The 21,997-nt window shown below is 48.8% G+C and overlaps 1 protein-coding gene across 1 annotated transcript; it reads left to right on the top strand.

Annotated features, from left to right (window-relative positions):
• Positions 1-9,346: 9,346 nt before the first annotated feature.
• LOC310645047 (uncharacterized protein) lies at positions 9,347-21,993 on the top strand. Its single transcript, XM_083370456.1, has 5 exons — positions 9,347-10,204; positions 13,917-14,058; positions 15,285-15,497; positions 17,538-17,651; positions 17,739-21,993. Exons 1-5 carry the CDS (start codon positions 9,637-9,639, stop codon positions 18,802-18,804), a joined length of 2,103 nt encoding a protein of 700 aa, XP_083226582.1. The 5' UTR covers positions 9,347-9,636; the 3' UTR covers positions 18,805-21,993.
• Positions 21,994-21,997: the final 4 nt, after the last annotated feature.

The following is a 21,997-nucleotide window of genomic DNA, read 5'->3' on the forward strand; positions in this document are numbered from 1 at the left end:
ATGTCTGTGGTTTGCAAATCAGGTCCACTTTTCTGTAAGGATTTGGGTGGTAAAGGCAAGAGAGGCTGGAATCCAGTCATCCCAGGATGAGAAGGAGATCTGGGTGGTAGGAAGGCCCTCAGAGATTGCCAAACTCTTTCTGGAAGACCCCATCTGTGCTCTGATGTACGATGTCTCAGATGGGCCTCCAAGCATTCTTTCATCTCAATGCTGAGGAAAACAAGGTCTTGACTAAGGATCTGCACATCTATTTTTTCCCTTCTTGGTTTCCTAGATGTGATTTTCCCAGTAGTCCTCTCTGATTGAAGAAGATATGGGGCAAAGACATGGAGAGATCTAACCACCATCGATGGTAAGCCCCATGCATGCTGGATTTTCTTTCGTTGGATATGGAATTCCAGGAGGTCCCTCTCCTCAATGGGGAGGAAAGAGAGCACTATTTTGGGACATAAGAATCTTGTTGCTTCAGTAGTCCCCCCTGTCTTAACCTGTAATGCTTTGGGCGTTATCTTCATCGCCCCCAAATGGTGCTTTGCCTTTTGCAATGGCACTGAAATTCGGGGAGCAGATGATGTGTCTTGAAATGGTCTATACCTGCAAGGCCAGTGAGGCTGTGCTGGAACCTGGGAAGAGGGGAGAGAAGGCAGGAATGGATGAAATGAATGTTGAATCCGTTTTGGAATCTCCCACTTATGCTTTATGACCATGGTCCTCACACTGGTCTCCAGATGTTCCTGTGTATTTGTGTTGAGGAACCAAAGCTGCTGGGCCTTCGTTTCCAAATCTGCCTTGTCTCTTGGACTCCTCTGAGTTCTCTTTCTGGTGTGCTTCTGTAGGCCAAGTGGAAAAGGAGCAAAGATGCGCAGAGATTTCAAGATAGCAGATGGCAGTCCCCAAGCGTGCTGGATCTTCTTGTGGGTGACATGAAACTCCAAAAGATCCCAGGACGTATGGATGTAGAAAAGCAGCCTCACCTCCGGGGATCTGATGGCAGCCACTGGAAAGCTGGAACTAGTTCTTGCATCTGGTTTCCTCTGGTGGATGTTCTTCATAGGCTTCATGGTGGCTTCTTTCCAGGATAAAGTCCACCATGGTGATCCTTTTCTTCTGGAATGGGAAGCATGAGCTCCCTCTTGCAGTGGGAATCTGAAATGACGTTCACAGTGGGGTTTTTCATCAGTGACCTGTGGAGGAGGAACCATTGCTCTCAACGAATCTTGGATCAGTTGAGGAAGGCCCCATTTATGTTCCCTGATCCAACTCCTCACATGGGACTCCAGGTGATCTTTTGCATCTTGACTAAAAATATGCAAACAATGGGGAGGGACCAGTACTTTACTCAGAGACGATGGCACTTGTACCCCCCTGTGTGTTTTTCTTCCATCTCCCAATCTCTGTAGACCTGGACCTCTGAAGGACCTCTTCTGAGGCTCAGGTGGGACTGGTGCAAAAGCCTGTAGAGATTTGTGTACAAGAGCAGGTAATCCCCACTCGTGCTGGATCCTCTTGTATTGTACATGTAATCCCATAAATTCCAGGTCTTCCTGTTTAAGGGACATCGGGGTGGTCTCTTCATCAAGTGCCATCTTTTCTCTCCCAGACCTTGAGATTTTTCCTGGGGATCTTTCTCCTAGAAGATCACCTTTGTGGAGAGCCCTCTTGACTGTGGTTACATGATGTATGTCTTCTGCTTTGTGCCATGGCTTTGAGGCAGTCTGGAAGAGTCGGTTGTAGGCATGCCATGGGGTTTCGGCTTGACCCTGGTCGCCCTCAACCTGGGAACAAGAAGCAGGGGGCAGAAACATTTTCAGTGACTCCTGGACACGCTTGGGAAGACCCCATCGATGGACTGCAGTTCGGTTCTTCATGTGAGCCTCCAGTAGTTTCTGCGTCACAAGACCCAAGAAGAACAAGCTGATGGTTATTTTAATTGTCACTTTTAATACACCCCACGAAGCGGTGATGGCAATGCCAAGTCCCTCCAGGAGCCGTTCTGGTTCTAAAGGGAGTGCAGCAAAGGCCTGAAGAGATTTTTGAACCATGGATGGTAATCCCCATTCATGCTGTAACTTCTTGCGCCGAATGTGCATCTCCAGAAGGTCCAAAATCTCTGTTTGGACAAAACATGGACCTGTCCTTGAGAATCTCAGTTCTTTTGTTCTGGAATCCATTACATTGGCTGTTTGACTCTCCTGGCCAACATTCTTCTCCAGAGTCCACCCCCTGAGCTTGGACATCTCTAGTGGTGGGCTTCCTACAATAACATTGCCAAACATCTTGTTTAAGGATTTAGTGTAGATACTGGGAAGACCCCAAAGATGCATTAATTGTTTGCATTTAATGTTCAAGTTCATCTTTTCCACAATGTCCTGTTCCAGAAAATACAAGCAAGATGGCCTGGGTTTGATTTCTGAGGACACAAGGGAACATTTAGGAAGAAAAGCATGTTCGATGGGGCCATAAAACTTCTTATATCTTATTAACTGGAACTTAATCTCCAGAGATATTTTCTTGAGGTGAGTCTCCAGAGTATATCTAAGCAGATCTTCTAGACATCCCGTGTTATTTGGGAGGTGAATGTTGGTTTCTTCCCACCTTCCACTCTCCACCTGAGTTTCTCCAAATGTGGCTTGAGGTTTCTCCTCTGGAAGTAGTGAGTGAAAAAACTTTACAAACTGATGGACTTTCTGAGGGATGCCCCACTTTTGCTGTAACTTTAGCCGTTGAATGTGGAGCTCCAGGTTTTGTTTGACTTTCTCAGAAAGGAAATGCAACTCTAGATGAAGCAAGGAAATCTGAGTCACCGCCTTTGGAAGATCGCGATGCCACTTGGGTGGTTCTCCAATTAAGCTTCTAAGGGATCTCTGGACCAGGGTAGAATATCCCCACTCATGTTGTAGTCTCTTCTTCTTAACATGCATTTCTAAGTTTTCTCTGACCGCATTTTTGAAAAACAGAGACTTTACTTCTGAAAACTCAACGGGAATCTCTTTGAACCTGACTGAAGACAAAGGTCCTCCAGGACACATAGCTGCCAATGTCTCCACATACTTTAGTCCCAGGCCCCAGAGGGACACCAAGTGACCCCGTTGCAAAGTTACTTCGATCTGACCCATGGCTGACAAGTCAAAGGAGAGGCAGGGGCTACGAGTCTGGGGGGTCCTGAGACCAGGAAGGATAAGCTTGGGGAGAGGTTGCTGGTAGGACGTCAGACGGACACTGTCTTCTGTGGTCCCTGCAGAGAAGAATTGTCCCAATATTGGACCTCTTCGGGGAACATCTTTGCCTGTCCCATCTAAAGGTAAAACGGCTAAGGGGCCCAGGTGGTGCTACATGACACAACCTAGGTCAGGGGTAGGCAACCTCAGCTCTTTTATGACTCATGGACTTCAAGTTCAACTATGCTGACTCAGGAATTCTGGGAGTTGAAGTCCATGAGTCATAAAAGAGCCGAGGTTGCCTACCCCTGACCTAGAACTAAGGAGGGATTTCCTGACAGTTAGAACAATTAATCAGTGGAACAGCTGGCCTTCAGAAGTTGTGGATGCTCCATCACTGGAGGCTTTTAAGGACACAGCCAATTGTTCAGAATGGGATATGGTCTCCTGCGTGAGCAGGAGGTTGGACTAGAAGACCTCCAAGTTTCCTTCCAGCTCTATTAATTAATCAGTAGAATGGCTTGCCTCCTGAACCTGTGGGTGCTCCATTACTGGAAGTTTTTAAGAAGAGATTGGACAACTATTTGTCCAGGATGAAGTAGGGTCTACTACTTGAGCAGGAGGTTGGACTAGAAGACCTCCAGGATGTCTTCCAACTCTGTTATTCTGTTCCATGCTCGGTTGAAGAGGGCGGCTTGCAAGCTATTTCTCTAAGAGGACACGGGGTGAATGTTTCAGCTGAATCAAGGAATCTTAGGACTCGGAGGGACCTTTGAGATCATCTAGTCCAACCCCCTGCTCAAGGCAGAAGACCGTATACCATCCTGAACAAACGGTTGTCCCATCTTTTCTCGAAAACCTCCGGCATCCATGACTCTGGGAGCCAAACTCTTACGCTGATTACAGGTAGTCCTCAAGTTACGACTACGGTTGTGTCCAAAATTTCTGTTGCTAAGAAAGACATTGGTTGGGTGATTTTTGCCCCATTTTGACAAGCTTTCTTGCTACAGTTGTTAAATGAAGCACTGCAATTGTACGGTTGTCAAGTGAATCTGACTTCCACATTGAGGAAAACTAATTCACTTAAAATTGCGGACTCTGCTTAACAAACCCAGCAGTCACTTAACAACCGCCGCATAAAATGTTAAAAAAGCGTATCCAGTCTTGTGATGCCTTGACTTACAAGCACAATGACTTACGGCCATAATCGCAGTTTTGATTATGGTTATAACTTGAGGAGTCATTGTATGCCCAGTTCTACTGCCTTTGTTTTAAGTTAAATAGTGCCTTTCGTTCATTTTAAATGGTTAGTCCTGGAGTAAGGTGCTGTTGATTACTTTTGATGGATATGCCTTGATTAATACAAGGTAAGCTGTCCTGGGTAGCATTTTTAGAGAAAAGCAAAATTGGAACGAAACAGAGAGGATCGCCCTTGGCAAGGATGACAAGCTCATTGGTGAAGTGATCCATATTTTTGGGAGACAGTTAGGTGTCATGATGATAGCATCAGGCTAGAATCCGGAATCTGGGATCCTGAGTTCTAATGCTGCCTGGGGCACAAAGCCAGATGAGTAGCCTTGGGCTAGCCACTTCCTCTCAGCCCTTGGAATCAGTGAATAGCAAACCACTTATGAAAAACCTTGGCAAGAAAACTACAGGGCCTTGCCCAGAAGCGGACACAAGGGAACAGAAGAAAGAGACAGAGAGAGGGAGAAGATGATAGCTAGCTAGGGAGATAGAGAGATAAAGAAATAGAGAGATGATAAAGATAGATAGATAGATGATAGATAGATAGATAGATAGATAGATAGATAGATAGATAGATAGACAAGAGATGGAGAGATAGAGGGATGAAGAGAAAGATGATGGATAGATAGATAGATAGATAGATAGATAGATAGACAGACAGATAGAAAGATAGACAGACAGACAGACAGATGGAGAGAAAGATGATAGATAGATAGATAGATAGATAGATAGATAGATATGGAGAGATAGAGGGATGGAGAGAAAGATGATGGATAGATAGACAGACAGACAGAGATGGAGAGATAGAGGGAGAGAAAGATGATTGAGATAGATAGATAGATAGATAGATAGATAGATAGATAGACAGACAGACAGACAGAGATGGAGAGATAGAGGGATGGATAGAAAGATGATAGATAGATAGATGATAGATAGATAGATAGATAGATAGATAGATAGATAGATAGATAGATAGATGGAGAGAAAGATGATGGATAGATAGAGATGGAGAGATAAAGGGATGGAAAGATGATGGATAGATATATAGATAGACAGACAGACAGACAGACAGACAGACAGACAGACAGACAGAGATGGAGAGATAGAGGGATGGAGAGAAAGATGATGAATAGATAGACAGACAGACAGACAGAAAAAGTACTGCAACAAACTGGTGGGTTAAATGCTTGTAAAAACTTAAAACCTTTTCCGATGGTTTTAGTTTCCTGCAGGCTGGCCTCACTTTTCTGCTGAACCTGCAAAGAGACAGAAAAAAGAAAATCTTTTCTCCAAGTGATGACCAGGACTTAGGGGACAGTGAATGTGTCCAGATGCCCACTCTCTCTCTGGTCACTTGCAGGCCTCTGAATGCTGGGTCATGAAAGGACAGCAAAGGAAACACCCAATGTTCTAACTCAGGGCTTTTCGACCTTTTCACCCATTGTACCACTTTTAGGATATGGCAACATCCGAGTACCACCAGTCGCCTAGCAAGGTGTCAAAAACTTGATGACAAAAAAAGGAAAAAAGTGATGAAGTACAGGTAGGCCTTGACTTACAACAGTTCACTTAGTGACTGTTTGAAGTTACAATGGCACTGAAAAAGTGCCCCCCAAGCCACAACCAAGCAAGACACCTGCCTGCCCACCTGGTGGCGCTCTTCCTCCTGTCTGAGGTTTTCATTGTTGTGAGCATTTCTGTTGAGGATTGGCAGTGGGGGTGGGGGGCTGTTTGGTTTTTATTTCTCCCCCTCTGCTGGGTGGTTGCAGAAGGTTTTGGTCACTTCACATGACCCCGGGATACTGTGACCGTCATAAATATGAACCAGTTGCCAAGCATCTGAATGTAAATCACAAGAACCTGGAGATGCTGCAACATTCCAGCTGATCGGCGCTTCTTCTGGGCTCAGAAGCACCGGGATCAGCGCCGAGCTCCAACTGGAGCCTGGTGCTGATCCTGGTGCTTCCGCTGAGCCCTGACAGCCCTGCAGCTCCAGCCATGTTTCGCTCAGGCTTGTGCGGTGCTGCCACCGGTTCAGCTCATTCCCCTCCCCCACTACTTTTCTAGGATGGTCGCGTACCACCTGCCAGGTGCCAGTGTACCACAGGTGGTACCCGAACCACTGGTTGAAAAGCCCTGTTCCAATATTTGAGGGGCTGCCACAAAGAATAGGGGTGTGTGTCAACCTCTTCTCCAAAGCACCCAGAGGCAGAAGAAGAGGCAACGGATGGGAAACTCATCAAGGAGAGAAGCAACCTGGAACTAAGAAGAAATTTCCTGACTGTTAGAACAATTAACCAGTGGAACAGCTTGCCTCCAGAAGTTGTGAATGCTCTCCAACACTGGACGTTTTTAAGAAGAGACTGGACAGCCACTTGTCTGAAATGTATAGGGTCTCCTGCCTGAGCAGGGGGTTGGACTAGATGACCTCCAAGGTCCCTTCCAAGTCTGTTAGTCTGTTATACACCAGGTTTCTTCAGCATATTCAACTACAGATGTAAGACTCAGGCCTTGAATTCATCTTATTAAGAAAAGTCACATTTTTCTCCCTATGACTTCTTCCCTATGGCACAATGTCTCAAAAACTTACAGATTCTGCCTTGGGAAACCATTTACGAGGGTCCAAGAGGAATTTCAAGCTGCTTTGGATCAGCTCAAAAGCCACACGCCACACTGTGAAAGTTTTCAAGATTTTCCAGATAATAAAGAAAACTAAGATCAAAAGGGCATTTTTGCCAAGAAGTATAATCAATTTCTGAAGAGCTAAAATGCCAAAACATGGAGCTGCCAGCTCCATACTGGAAAAAAATATCCAGATAGCTAAAGTCCTGGGCTGGGTTTAAATATAAACAGGGTCTTTGTATGATGTGTTCTGAGCGCATCATAAAGGTCACCACACAGCACTATGCCAGCCCCATCTCAAAAGTCCCTCATCATCCTCTTCCTGGAAATTGTCACATAGAAAAGCCCTCACCTACTTGCTAGAATTCATGATGCTCCACCCTCATGTCTATACATTTATCATCTGGAGTTTATCATCTTAGAAAATCAGAATAGAGCTGGAAGGGACCTTGGAGGTCATCTAGTCCAACCCCCTGCTCAGGCAGGAGACCCTATTCCATTTCAGACAAATGGTTGTCTTCTTAAAAACTTCCAGTGTTGGAGCATTCCCCCTTCTGGCAAACAAAGCTATTTTGACATTGCTCCCATTTTCCACTACATATCTGTGAGATGAGCTTTTCAAGCATGATTGCTATAAAAACTAAATACAGAGAGAGACTGAGAGCTGTTGACGAAGAGCTACGTGTGTGTCTTTCTTCGATTCCAGCCAGAATATCAGCTTTGTGTTCAGCCAAACAGGCCCAGGTTGCGCACTGAATAAAGTATTTTATAATTTTTCATATTTCTGTTTACTTACTATTTCACAATAAAGTAATTATAAAATACTTTCTTTGTGTTTATTTGATTCCTATTCAAGAGAATTATTTATATATAGTCAATATAGGCACCGAGTTAAATTTTTTAACATTTTCTAATGGTGGAGTGCCTCGTGATTTTTTTCATGAAACAAGTGTGCCTTTGCCCAAAAAAGGTTGAAAAACACTGTCTTAGTTTATCATCCCAAACGGTCTGCCAGCAGCTGCTGCTGCCTTGTCTTCCTGCTGCAAGCAGAGACCTCAAGGTTTATGGCTATTTGGCTGTTGGCTAGAAGGGCCTGTGTACAACCCTTGGAGCATTGTGAATTGCTTGGGGAGTGGGGGAATGAAATCCATTTTCTTTAGCTTAACATCTCTCTTCCTAGAATCAGAAAACTCCACTTTGGCTGCAGCCCCCTATCCAGACCAGGATTCCGAATTAAAATACTTGCAACAGACCTGTACGGGACCACCTCCCTGGGCTGGGTCATTATGAGCTAAGCAGGTGGGGGGTGTCCTGCAGAGCTGTCTCTGGGCCATCAGCTCCACTCCTGAAGGGCTCTTACTCTTTGGAAGACTCAGCTATGCCTCCAACCTGGAATGAGAGCAGACCCACGAAGGCACATGAATTCTTGTGTGTGTCTCAAAAGAGCCATCAGACCTCTGCCAGTCTGCAAGGCAAAATATTCCCAGTTCCTTCCACCTTTCCTGATCTCTTTAATAAACCTATTCCAGCTTCTTGAATGCTTCTTAAAGCTTCCCAAATGGATTCACTAGAGATAAGGTTAGTCTTCTGAGTCAAAGAATTACTTCTGGTGATTTTGGAGTTCATATTTCTGTTGAGGCAGCCTAAAATTGCATCTTTCCTATTTTTACAATCACAACCCACTTCAATTTACCATCAACTAGCATACTTTTCTCACTGTGTATTTGACATTTGTTAAGTGAAGCAATTTGCACTGTATTAAATTTCATTCTGTGGCATTTTCAGCCCATTTCTCCATCCAGTCTTGATCATTCAGAATTGTGTTTCTTCTAGGGAATTAGCTCTTTCCATTTTTTATAACCTGAAGATTTGGTAAATGTCGCCCCTGCATCTTTGTTGAAGTCACTGTCTTCAATCTGATGAGGATCCATTATTGGGCAAAGATTGCAGCCCACCCAATTCCCTCTAGACTGCAGGAGGAGGAGAGCCTCTGGGTCTCTGGTGGCCACAAATCAGGACCCCTAGTATATGGTGGCTGGGACCCCTCTTGGGCACCTTATTAAAGTAAAAAAATATGTAATACGAGCTGTCAGAACACAGCAAAGATGTGAAAGATGCAGGCCAAATTGCCTGACTAAAGAACCTCAGTTTCTCCCTTAAGAGAAGGAGGGGTGGATAAAGTCTAGCCAGCTGCATCGGATCAGAAAAGACCCGGGTAATGTTCACAGTTCGGGTAAAGGCTCCCTAATGTGCAAGATTCGGGAACCGGTCCGTTTGTAACGGCAACGAGTCCTCGGTCCAAAGCCAACGCCTCCGTCTTCTTACTTAGAGCGGCCTGGAGGAGACATTGGAAAATGTTCCTTTAAATGCCCGGGAGCGCTCCGTGTCACGAGAAGCAGCTCCGCGCTCGCGGGGGAGATGTTCCGGCGGAGTCGATCCCGCGCCCGCCTTCTGTCAAGCCCCGGGAGAAGCGCCGCCCGCTCCGGCCTCGCCGCCGCCCGAGCTCGAGTCGCGCTGCCCAGCCGCTAGGCCCGCACCGAGGCGGGCGAGAGCGCCGGGCCCTCGCGGCTCCGGGCTCGGGCCGTGGCGGCGGCGGCGGGCCCGAGCGATGGAGGGGCAGATGGCGGGGCTGTACGACCTGGGGCGCCGGCTGGGCAGCGGCCACTTCGCGGAGGTGCGCCTGGCCCGGCACGTCTTCACGGGCGAGCGCGTGGCCGTCAAGGTGATCGAGAAGGGCCGGCTGGGCGGCGCGGCGGCGGCGCGGCTGCGGCGCGAGGTGGGCTGCATGAAGCTGGTGCAGCACCCCAACGTGGTGCGCCTCTACCAGGTGCTGGAGACGCCGGCTCGGCTCTACCTGGTGCTGGAGCTGGGCGACGGCGGGGACCTCTTCGACCTGCTGACGCGGCGCCCGGGCGGGCTGGCGGAGGCGCGGGCCAAGGGCTACTTCGCCCAGGTGGTGCACGCCATCGCCTACTGCCACCGGCTGCACGTGGTGCACCGCGACCTCAAGCCCGAGAACGTGCTCTTCTTCCAGCGGCAAGGGGTGGTCAAGCTCACCGACTTCGGCTTCAGCAGCTGCTTCCAGCCGGGCACCATGCTGGCCACCAGCTGCGGCTCGCTCGCCTACTCGGCCCCCGAGATCCTGCTGGGCGAGGAGTACGACGCCCCCGCCGTGGGTAAGGGCCGGCGCGCCCGGGGCGGTCGGGCCCCGCGAGGGACGGGGGCCCCGGGGACTCCCGTGGCGCAACGGAGGAGGGCAGCGCGACGCCTGCAGGCCGGCCCGAGCGGAGGGCGCGCTGCGTGGACCGGGCCGCCGGGCCCGCCTTGGCCTGGCCAGGCTCCGGGGAACAGCAAGGCACCTCCTGGGCTGGGGTGGGGGCGGTTCCGGGAGGGCGCCTGGAGTGACTGGCTGGCTGGCTGGCTTGTCTCTGGCTAGAAAGAATTTCTCTTCTGGCTTCTCGACCCACAAGCAACGTTCCCAGCGAGCCAGAGAAGTTCCGGAGGCCTAAAGCTGGTTCCGACCCTCGTGCAGGAGGGCTGCCTGGCTGATGCCCCTTCCTCAGCGATGGCGGTCGAGCAGCATCCATGTGGGGTCCATGTAGGAATTTCTTTGGGTTGCAGTTGTTCAGCGGGACAAACCTATGGGGAAGCAGGACAGAGCCTTCCTTTCCGAACATTTTAAGATGACTAGAAGTTTCTCCTTCCTTCCCTAATTGCTAAAATCAGTTTAGCTCTTCATCTTCCCCAGTCCCTTCCACGTTTATCCATCACCCCTTGTGCCTCTCTTTCCCATTTGTTTTAGATCCATTCTGTGATGATGAACCAGGAAATGCTAGAGCCTTTCTGCCAGAGTGATCCCTTGCTTGCAAGATTTGTGGGCAGATTTCAGCAGATTTTCTTTTCTATTTTAGACAAAGGAGAGACTGGCCCCTTGATGAGGCCCTCCATCTGTGGAGGGAATTCCACTAGCAGTTGTGCCCTATTACTTAGTTTAGTTCCCATATTAGGGGTGGGGATGGGAGTTTACCATGGATATTACCCTGCTGGAGCCTTGAAGGGTTTGCAGCATGTAGATTTGATTACTCTATCTGGTTAGTTGAAGAATTAGCTAGAAAGTAAATATTATTCCAAATGATTTTTTTCCCAAGGTGGAACCCACATAATTGTTCCGGAGGTAAATACCTTTCCCATGTCATTCTTGTAGTCTGTCATTTTTAAATCCACTTTCAACTCTTCAAGATTGTTAGAAATGAAAGGAAGGAATATAACATTGGTTTATTTGATCAAGGTTGACATAGATGTGTTATTTCTAATAATACTTATGAACTACCAGAACTGAAATGATGATGTTTTATGGATTTGTTTATAGATAAGAAATCAGATATTGGAAGAAGAGAGAATTTGTTTTTTTTTTAGATACGGTGATAAAGCTGTGTAGGAATTTCATCTTTAGCCAACCTGTATCTGCTTCTGGTAAATTTTCTGATGTGGGCTTGGTTTAAAATGGGAACATTTTGTAAAACTGAAATCCTCACCCAGATCAGTCAAATGGATGGATCCATGGGATTCCTTACTGAAATTGAGAAGATACCACATGACTTCGGTGTGGAACTTCTCTGCAGGGCGGAGGGCCACCCCCACTTCATTCCAATTTCAAAACCTTCCTGGGTCTTTGGTTATTGAGCCTCAGCAAAATCAGCTCCTTCAGATTCTTTTCATGACAATGAAACTAAGAACTGGCCCTCCTCTGGCCCTTCTCCATGTGGCTGAATACCCTTGAGTGGGATGCTTGAAAGTGAGCTCAGCACTCCAGATCATAGAATCACAGGGCTGGATGGGACCTTGGAGGTCTTCTAGTACAACCCCCTGCTTAGGCAGGAGACCCTATACCATTTCAGACGAATGGCTGTCCAATCCCTTCTTAAAACCTCCAGTGATGAAGTACCCACGACTCCAGGAGACAAGCTATTCCATTCTCACAGCCAGGAAATTTCTCCTTACTTCCAGGTTGGATCTTTCACCTGTCACTTCTTGTCCTGCCTTCAGGTGCTTTGGAGAACGGGTTTACTCCCTCTTCTCTGTGACAGCCCCTCTAGTAGTGGGAGACTTTTATCATGTCACCCCTAATCCTTCTCTTTGATAGGGAGGACATACCTAGCTCCCCTAACTGTTCATCATGTGGTTTAGCCTTCAGATCCCTTATCATCTTTGTTGATCTTCTCTGCATTCTTTTTAAGGTCTCGCATCATTTTTTGCATTGCGGTGACCAGAATTGTGATCTCGCTAGTGCAATGTAAAGAAATACCAACGCTTCACGTGAACCTGATAGTAACCCTCTGTTGATGCAACCCAGGACTGTATTGGCCTTTTGGGCAGTTGCAGCACACGGCTGGCTCAGTGATAGCCCACCTGGACTCTTAGGTCCCTCTCAGAGTGGCTATTGTTCAGCCAGGTATCATTTATTCTATTTAGTCAGGTGAGTCTGGCTAAAAGCAAATCAAGTGGGGCAAAAGCTTAACTGTATTTGGAAACTATATTAATGCAGCAGCCCAAAACAAGGTCATTGTTTTTAATCTATACCACAGTAATGGCTTATGTTCCATTTCCAATCCAGCCATAATTTTTTTCAATGTATCCCCATCTTACCCCTTTGCATTTGACTTTGTTTCAATGTGCAATTATTGTGGCTGTGGAGATTTAAATTATTTCAAAGGAAAGAAATCTCTCCTGACCACGTTTCTGTCAGTTCAAGCTTCAGCCGTAACCTCCAGTCGCTTCTTCACCATATCCTGAAAACCGAACCAAAATATAATTTGGGTTTTTGAGTAGCTCCACCTCCATTGCTTGCTAGCATTTTCTCTTTTTCACTGGACAGCTGATGTATGGATTCTTTTTTTCATTTTAAGGTATCTGAAGAAATTATCTTTATTATTTTTAGTATGATTTGCCAGCCTCAATTCATTCTACATCTTTGTTTTCCTGACACTGTTTCTAGACTTCGAAGGTAACGGCACGTCTTTTTTTCTTGGCCATTTAGCTATCCGTCACTTTACATTTTGATTTCCCATTCTTCCACTTTTTCTCATTATCATATTCTTACAACTGAAAATGATTCCTAAATTCTTTTTAGGAATTCTTACTTCTTTTGACCTCTTTTCCACATTAACTTTCTCTGCCCCGAGGAAGGGTTTATAAAATCTGCTTCTCTTGATCTTTCAAAAAGGTGCCGAGCTTGTGAAGCAGCTTTCACAAGAGATCGATGGGACGTTAAGGTGCTTCCAAGTAAAATAGGCAGAATGCAGAAATGCAGTCATTATGAAGCTTTATTCATCGATAGGTTATATAAAAAGAGCTATATGGCATGGAAGCATCCATGCTTGTATGATAGAGAATGCATGCAAGTGAGAAGATAGAAAAGAGAAGCAGAACAAAGAAGCAGCCCCTGGGCAGAGGTATTTATGGGGGGTCTCGGGCCCTCCCTAGCCATAAAACTCTCTCGCCAATGGGGCTGCTGCAGGGGAGCAAAGAAGCCTCTTTGCTCCATCTGATGACCTATTTGGGGAACTGCCATGGGCTGGCACAAAACATGTAACAGAGCTAATGAGTTTCAGGTTCCAAAACTCAAGGCTTTCTTCCACCCCCTGACAGTTCAATAGTCGATGCGGTTAAGCCCTTCGTAATGGTGGTTTGGAGGATTTAACTGGCACACAAACAGGGCATCGGCCACGTCCCTTGCAGAACTGAGTTTGCCTTGGAAGTCGGCGGAATGAGAGGGTTTGATTCAGTGACTTTGGGGCAGCCGGGAACTGTGGAGGGGCGGGAGAGAGACGTGTCGGAGCACGGGAGGGCCTCTCTTCAGCCGAGTTTCCTCTTTTTCTTCTCTCCTAGATATCTGGAGCTTGGGTGTCATCCTTTATATGCTGGTCTGTGGACATCCCCCTTTCCAGGAGGCCAACGACAGCGAGACCCTGACCATGATCCTGGACTGTCGCTACGAGATGCCATTAGGCATCTCCCTCCTGTGTGCAGAGTAGGAGCCCCCCTCCCCATTTCCTCCCTCTTTGTCCCTGCCTTGTTCTTTAGGAAGCAGCCTCAAGCTCTCTGCCTGTGGTATTCATAGCACGGAGCCTGTGGGCAAGCAGGAACCCCCCAGGGGGCTAATTATTGTTTTATTTATTATTTAGTTATTGTTACATTTCTAGCCCCACCCCCACCACTTTGGGTGATTCACAACTATCAGAGAAGTTACAATAAGCCCAGTTCAAAAGCAGGAAAAAAGATGGCAAGCATAGCACGGGATAGGACGAGGCCAGGGGAGCCGGGCAAGAGGTGGCTCTTCATGGCTCCTCGTCACTGGAGCAGACCGCGGAGGGCAGGCACTGTGACGGAGAAGGGACCCTCTCAGAGTCCCAAGAGGGATACGAAGGAACTCGAGTCAGCCAGGAAGATGGGCAATAACCAGGCCTTGTGCTAGGCAGGGCTTTGGGAGTGATGACTAGCATCTTGAATGGCACCTAAAAGCAAACTTGCCAGTGGTGCAGCTTCAGAGAAAAGCTGTTATGTAGGCCTACCTCTAGATGAGGCGGGTGGGACGTATCTAATAAGTGCTGTGTTTCCCTGAAAATAAGACCCAACTGGAAAATAAGCCCTAGCGTGATTTCTCAGGATGCTCGTAATATAAGCCCCACCTCAAAAATAAGCCCCAGTTAAGATCCTCAGCCAGATAGATGCATTTAGTACCATATTTTCCCCAAAATAAGACCTAACTAGAAAATAAGCACTATTCTGCTTTGGGGGGGGGGGGGCAAAAATTAATATGAGACCCGGTCTTATTTTCGGGGAAACATGGTACATAAATCAGTACATAATTACAAATACTGAGTTCAGCCACAGAGTCTGGAGTCTGGGTGAACTGCAAGTGCACAAAGCCGGTCACTGTTATTGTTCTGCCCTGATGGTTGAGGGAACGGATCTCCCCTGAGATTGCCTGGCCGAGGGCTCTGCTAGCTGCGCTTCTGCCAACCCTGGAGACTTTTGAGCCACACTTTCTGCTGAGCAAAGAAACATCAGTGGCGCCGGAGTAAGGAGGCGGCGTCCCCTGCTAGGCACCGGGTGCTTGTAACGCCTTTCCAAGGCCCCATTTCACCTCACCTCTGTCTTCTGCCTTGGGGTCCCTGAGGAGACATGGACTGGGAGGGGAGAGAGCAGGGCCTTGGGGGGGCAGTGGCTGAGTCACTCTTGCCCTTCTTTGCACAGCCTTATTGCCCAGATGCTGCAACGGGACCCCAAGCAAAGAGCGTCCTTGGAGCTAATTGAAAACCACCCGTGGCTCCAGGGGGTGGATCCCTCCCCAGCCAGCCGCTCTCTTCTGCCGCTGACATCACACAGGAGGGTTTTGGCGGAGGAGCACGAGACCATCATCCAGACCATGATGTGTGGCCATATTGCAGACCAAGAAACCATCGAGGAGTGAGTGGGGCTCTGGGGTGGGCGTTGGTTAAGGAAGGTTGTGCAAGGGGGGGATGTGATTTGAGCACAGGTATCAGGGCCACTGGACCATACAAGCTGATCTTCAGTTGGTTGGGACAGAGCTTTGCTAGCTGAAATGATCAGGAAGATGTTTTGGGGCTTCCTTAATGCTCAGAGGCCGAAAGTGGCTTCTGACGATGCCCATGAACTTCTGACACTGGAACTTCAATCAGAGTTTAGACATGGACATGAATTGAGACAGAGGTAATCCTTGATTAAGGGACGTGGTGGCTCAGTGGGTTAGGACGCTGAGCTTGTCGATCAGAAGGTCGGCAGTTTGGCGGGTTGAATCCCGAGTGCCGCGTAACAGAGTGAGCGCCTGTTACTCGTCCCAGCTTCTGCCAACCTAGCAGTTTGAAAGCACGTGAAAATGCAAGTAGAAAAATAGGGACCACTACGGTGGGAAGGTAACAGCGTTCCATGCGCCTCTGGCGTCTAGTCATGCCGGCCACATGACCACGGAGACGTCCTCGGACAAGCGCTGGCTCTTAGGATTTGAAACAGAGATGAGCATCGGCCCCTAGAGTCGGAAACGACTAGCACGCATGTGCGGGGGAACCTTTACCTTTACCTTTAATCCTTGATTAATGACCATTCATTTAATGACCATTTGAAGTTGCAATGGTGCTAAACAAGTGCTACTTAAGACCAGTCCTAGAAATTCTAGCTGTCCCAGCATCCCTGCATTTACATGATTGCCATTTGTGACATTCTCTGCCAGCTTCCCTCAAGCAAAATCAATGGAGAAACTGGCAGAGAAGATTGGAAGTTGCTCCCACTGCTTTTTCCCCTGAGGAGCCGTGCTACTGAGTACAAGATCCTAGATAATTCATGCCCACACTCGTGCCATGGACTGCATCATTTTCCACAATATCGCCCTGCTTCACTCTACAGTACTTGCTCACCCTCCAGCATGCTCACAAGCTACTGGGATTTGTAACTCCCCATGGGCTTCCCCAATGATTTTGCTTGTGGAAAGTCAGCTGGAAGTTTCAAGTTCTCGTGGTCACATGAGTTTCTCACTTAATGACCCATGATTTTTATTTATTTACTTAGAAAAAATTATATTGTCACCTACTTGCACATGGTGACTCAAGGTGGCTTACAGGACATAAAAGCACAATAGAAAAGAAATTAAAATAATAACCCCCCACCCCAGCGACAACACACATTCATACCAGCCATGATCCTTGCTTAAGGATTGCCACAGAGACTGCAGGATGGCCATGGCTTAAGCAATGTGATCACATGAGATCATGCTTAACTATACTGCTGGCTGATAGACATTCCATTCCTCATTACTGTTAAGCAAGGACTACCTGGCTAGCTAAAGCCTATATTTCCAGTTGCCTATAGAGGAAAAAGTGAATCTGTAGCCATGTAAGGTGTTGGTGAACTATAGCCTCCCTGGTTAATGGTATGGCATGCTGTGGATTTCAGCTCAGCAGCTTCTGGACGGCCATGGTTCCCCATTCCTGGCTTGAAACATGGTACACAGCTTACCCAAACCTGTGATTGCATAACTGTGGCCTGCAACAGAAGAACCAACCCCAAAGGGCCAGGTCCCTGAAGAATAGAATCCAACAGTGAAAAAGTTGGACGTGAGCTGAGGGGACGTAGCCACAGAATAAATTAAGATGCTCAGTCTCCCCCATGTCTTCCAGTTTTCTGTCATTAAGCCACACACCTGTACCTAAGATGAGGCTGATGTTCCAGATGTGTTTCAAGCCCAAGGAGAAATCCATAATTAAGGCAGCTGGACTTTATGTACCAAGCTGCATGTAGAAACAGACTTTGGTTCACTGATGAGATTATTATCTTAGTTTCTGTTGTTAAGGAATTGAGCACAAGGGCATTCTGGTAAACAGCTGATTGAGCTTAGAGTCTAGGCCGGAGGGCAGTTACTGGGCAGCCCTTAAAGCGAGTAGAGCCTCTTCCTGTGTCTGCGCCTGACTCTTTCCGCCTGGTGTCTCCCTGCAGAGCCCTGGAGGCCAAGCGCTACAATCACATCACCGCTACCTACTTCCTGCTGGCTGAACGGATTCTGCGCGAGAAGCAGGAGAAGCAGAGCCTGGCTGAGCAGCTCCAGAGCAGGCAAGCCCCCCTTGGCCCTTCGAGCGCTGGTCTCGGCTAGGGGGATTCACAGCTGCTCACCTCCTCTCTTTGCTCCTTCTTCCTCAGGAGCCCGCCAGCTGAGTCCTGTCCCCCTCTGCCCACAGAGATGCCCCCAGCCACCAAGAGCACTCTGGAAAATAGCGCTGCGGAGTATGCCGGGAAGCCCCTCCTTTCCCGCTCAGCCTCCAGCGAGGGCAGGTCCTCTTCCAGCTTCCGAGCCCTCATCCAGCCCTGCCTCGTGGAGACAGGCATTGCCAAGAGCACCCTCGCCTTGCAGCAGATTTCAGAGGAGGAGGAGGAGGAGGAGGAAGAGGCAGAAGGGAAGCCGGGCCTCTCTCGACGGCGGACCTCCTCCTTGAACCAAGAGCAGATGGGCCGCTTCCAGAGCACCACGTCATCGTCCCTGCTCTTCTGCCGGGCCCTTGCGGCCCACTACAAAGTGGGGAAGAGCCTCATGCCTGCACAGGCCAAGTCCTCCTGCCCTGAGCAGGGGCCTGGGACCCCTCCGCCAGCTCCGCTGGAGCACACATCCCCGAGCAGCCAGCCAGGGTCAGGCCGAGCCCCACAGGTGGAGGAGCCGGGCAGCAGCCTCAGCTTGCAAGTGGGGAGAAGCTCTGCTGAACCCCCAGAAGAAGCTACCCCACTAGGCAGCCAGGGAGGGGGCACTGTTAGACCAGGGCTGGAGCTTGGCTCAATTGAGCCCCTCCTGGCAGAGGAAGAGGAGCAGGGTGGCCTTCTTCCTTTGAGGGAAGGAGATCCTGTTGGGGAGGAACTCTTGGAGGTGGGGGAGGAGAGCCCCCAGGCCCAGAGCACCACCGCTCTCCTGCAGGGTGGCTGTACCCCAGGAACGCCTGGAGCCGATGTGGTGCCGGGAGCAGAGGGCAAGGGCCTGGATCTGGGGCCTCCCCAGTGGGCCAAAGCCCGCTGCGATGGCCAGACCAATGGCAGCGGCCACGACAGCCTCGCAGACAGCATCATCAAGCTGGACCCAGCCAAAGGCAAGAACGCCAACCTGAAGGATCGGCTCCTGCAGTTCCCGCTCTGTGAAAAGGCCCTGGCCTTCCGGATGCAGCCCAGCTCCAGGGAGAGCCTGCTGTCCTTGGGGCAGTTCAACTGCTGTCACGTCATCTAGGCGTGCGAGAGAGAAGAGCCAGGAGAGCAGTTGCCAAGGTCTGTGCTTGGCTGCCTGCATCCTCTCTCAGGAGGGGCTTCCTGTGTGAGAATGCCAACCAAGCAGCTCCCGGCATCCACGTGGCATCTTTGCCCGGGGTTTCCCCTTATGTTCCACTGCACTCTCAATTTCTCACACAAACCCTCTTTCTGAGGGTTGATGGAGGAAATCTTAGCTTGCTCTGGTGCAGCTGGAAGCTCTGGAGAACGTGGAAAGTGGAAGGAAGCCGAGGCTGCGCTCTTGAGAGTTGAAAGTGAACTTTGGATGTCCTGGAGGTCTTGGAGAAGCATTTCCAGGAGATGCAGGATCTTTCCATGCCTCTCCAGGCTTCCTAGTTTAACTTGAGGTAATTGGCCTACTACACCTGGGGGGTTATTTATACCAGGCAGGCAGCGGGCTTGACTTTTCCCGGCAGAGCCACCTGCTTGGAAGTGGCCTTGGCTGTCTCCCCTTTGTGCTGCCTCCAGACCAGGGGAAGTCATGCGCCTGCCCCACGTATCCACCAGTAGCTATTGAGCTGGCGGCTGTGGAGGGCCTTGACCCCTTTTCTCTCTCCTTCCTGGCAGAGCAGCGGGCTTCCTCTCTGGGCCTGCTCTCTTTCACCCCGCCAGCTTCAATTTTGGGAGCGTGCGCTCCTGTGGGTTGCCACTTCAAAGTCCAGCTCATTCCTGGACCCAGGACCCGGCTGGGGGAAAATGCAAGCGTGGCAGAGTCAGGCTGGGGACCACTGTGCAGGGTTGGGCCTGGTTGGCTCCTGCCTCCGGTCTGTGGGGGAGGCGAGTCCTTCGGCCAGGCCTCTGTTCCTGGCTGCTGCCGCTTCCTCCATCTTGCCCTGCTCTGTCCTGGCTTTCAAGGAGCATGTGGGTCTCCCCAAAACATCGGGGCTCTCTTAACCCTCAGAGAGGGGCAGCATTTTATAGCAATTGAAGTATTTTAGCATAATATATATTAAGATTTATCACCCAGCCTGAGTTCTCGGCATGGACCCAGCTGTCTTGTTGCCCTCCTTTGCCTGCTGCGCTGGAAGAGGAGCCTGGAAGGCCGTTGCTGGTTAGAGAGGGCAGAAGAGGGCACTTATCTCCCCCACTGTGTTCCTCCCCTCTCCTGCCTGTGCCCAAACTCCCCTCCTCTCCCAGGGGCTTCTGGGAAGAGCAGCTCTCCCTCTCTATTTATCCTCTTCTTGCTGGCAAGGAATGGGTGGGGGGGGGGCTGAGGTCTTGGAGTTCTGTGTCAGGTGCATGGATGGAATCGAAGGGAAAGCAAGGCCAACCCAATAAAATGATCACTCTGGATCCCGAAGCAACTTATGGCTCCTTGTTGAGGAAGAGCTGAGGATTCTACCCGGGTTGGTACCACAGAGCCCGGCTGGGAAGGCTAAGGCCCTCGCTCTGCAAGCCAGCCAAAACTCCCCCTCCCCCTCATTCACCTCCCTAGGCCTTCATCTGACCCACCAGGGCCAGGGAGCTTCGGGGGCCTCTCTCCCTCCCACCTGCCACCCCAGTGGAGCCCTTTGAGGGAGATCTTCCCTCTGAGGCCCGGAAGGGCTTTTCTGACTAAACGTTCCCTTGTGAGGGGAGCCGCAGACGAGAGGCCTTTTGGGGCTCCTCTGAGACCAGAAGAAGAGCAAAAGGCCTGCCAGTTCTAGGTGCCTTGCATTTGGCTGATGAATGAAGAAGCTTTGGACTTGCTGCAGTCTCTGCTGTATTGAAAACCACCCATTCTGATGAAAAATTGTCCTTTGGACCTCAAGAGGGTATTTGGAGGAAAAACTAATACATGGAGATCAAACAATAGAATTATGTCGTTAGCCTGTTCTATACCAGTCAACCTTTGGACTGAATTGTCCCAGGGGTTTGTTCTGGTGGGAGGCTTTGGTTGTGGGGAGGGGACCGTCTCAAGCTGGGTGGGTTCATTTGGGGCCATGCCTGTTGCTCCACAGGAAGGCTGAAACCCGAGGAATATCTGTTTTCTCTTGGCCATCGGCTGGTCATGCCTTCAAGCATCGTGGGCGCGGTGGAGATCTGCTATATCCATCTGATGCTGGAATCCAGGGATTGATGTGGACCTTGGTTTTGGATGCACCAGTGAGGTCTCTGATTGTCATAGGAGGTTTATATAAGTTTAGCACATAATCTTATTTACATACGGCACAAGTTTTGGTTTAGCAAAAATTAGTTACAAGAATATTACAGAAGTAGATTAATTTTCAAAACAAGCAAACAACACTTGCTCTAGATTTGACAATTCCCTTATGAAGAAACACTGATAGAGGATTGCTGTTTAACTGAAAAGACTCCTGCCGTGTTGTTTTGGACAAACGTGGTCACAGAAGTCCCCACCACTTGTGGTTTCTTGTTTCTTTTGTGCTGACCTGGTGCCTGCTTGGAGTTTCCCTCACTAGGTTCTTGGGAAGGGTTTGCAATTGTCTGCTTCCTGGGGCTGAGAGAAAGTGGTTGGCCCGGGGGCACCCAACTGGCTTTGTGCCTTTGTGTTCTTTGTGGGACTCCAACTCGCAGTCTCCCAGTTTCTAGACTTATGGCTCAACTGCTACACCAAACTGGCTGTTGAAGGCCTGGAAAATCCTGGAAAGCTGAAGTTCCAAAGGTTTAAGGCCTAGATAAGTAAAAGTTTAAAATATGCGCCCAAAGTCTTTAGCAGGACTAGTGGATAGGAAGAGACATTCTCCTGCTCAAGATGCCACCAACGGAAACGTTGGTGTGTTATGGAGTGTGGCCACCAGAACTCCAGATAGTGTTGAAAGAGATTCCGAAAACTTCACTTTTGGAAATGAAAATGACATGAGTATTTGAAAAGCAGATAACAATATCACTGTACCATTTCAACAAATCTGGGTAAAGATCTCTGATGATAATAAAAGGCCGAACATAGCTTCTACATAAAGCAGCAAATTATATCCTATTCCTGCAGCACAATTACATTGGATATCCCCAGACTGTCCTTAAGCACGCTAAGGGTTCTAACGCTAAATTAAATATTGAACAAGACGGAACATTGGTGTGTTCCATATTTCCTGTGTTTACATAAGAGACAATCTTATAAAGCCTCTAAAAGCAGAAGGATTAAAAAATATTGTATTATCCAATAAATTATATTAAAATCCATTTTGTAACTAATTTCAAATAAAAATGCTTGC

Source organism: Vipera ursinii, assembly GCF_947247035.1.
Source record: "Vipera ursinii genome assembly, chromosome: 10".
NCBI lineage: Eukaryota > Metazoa > Chordata > Lepidosauria > Squamata > Viperidae > Vipera > Vipera ursinii.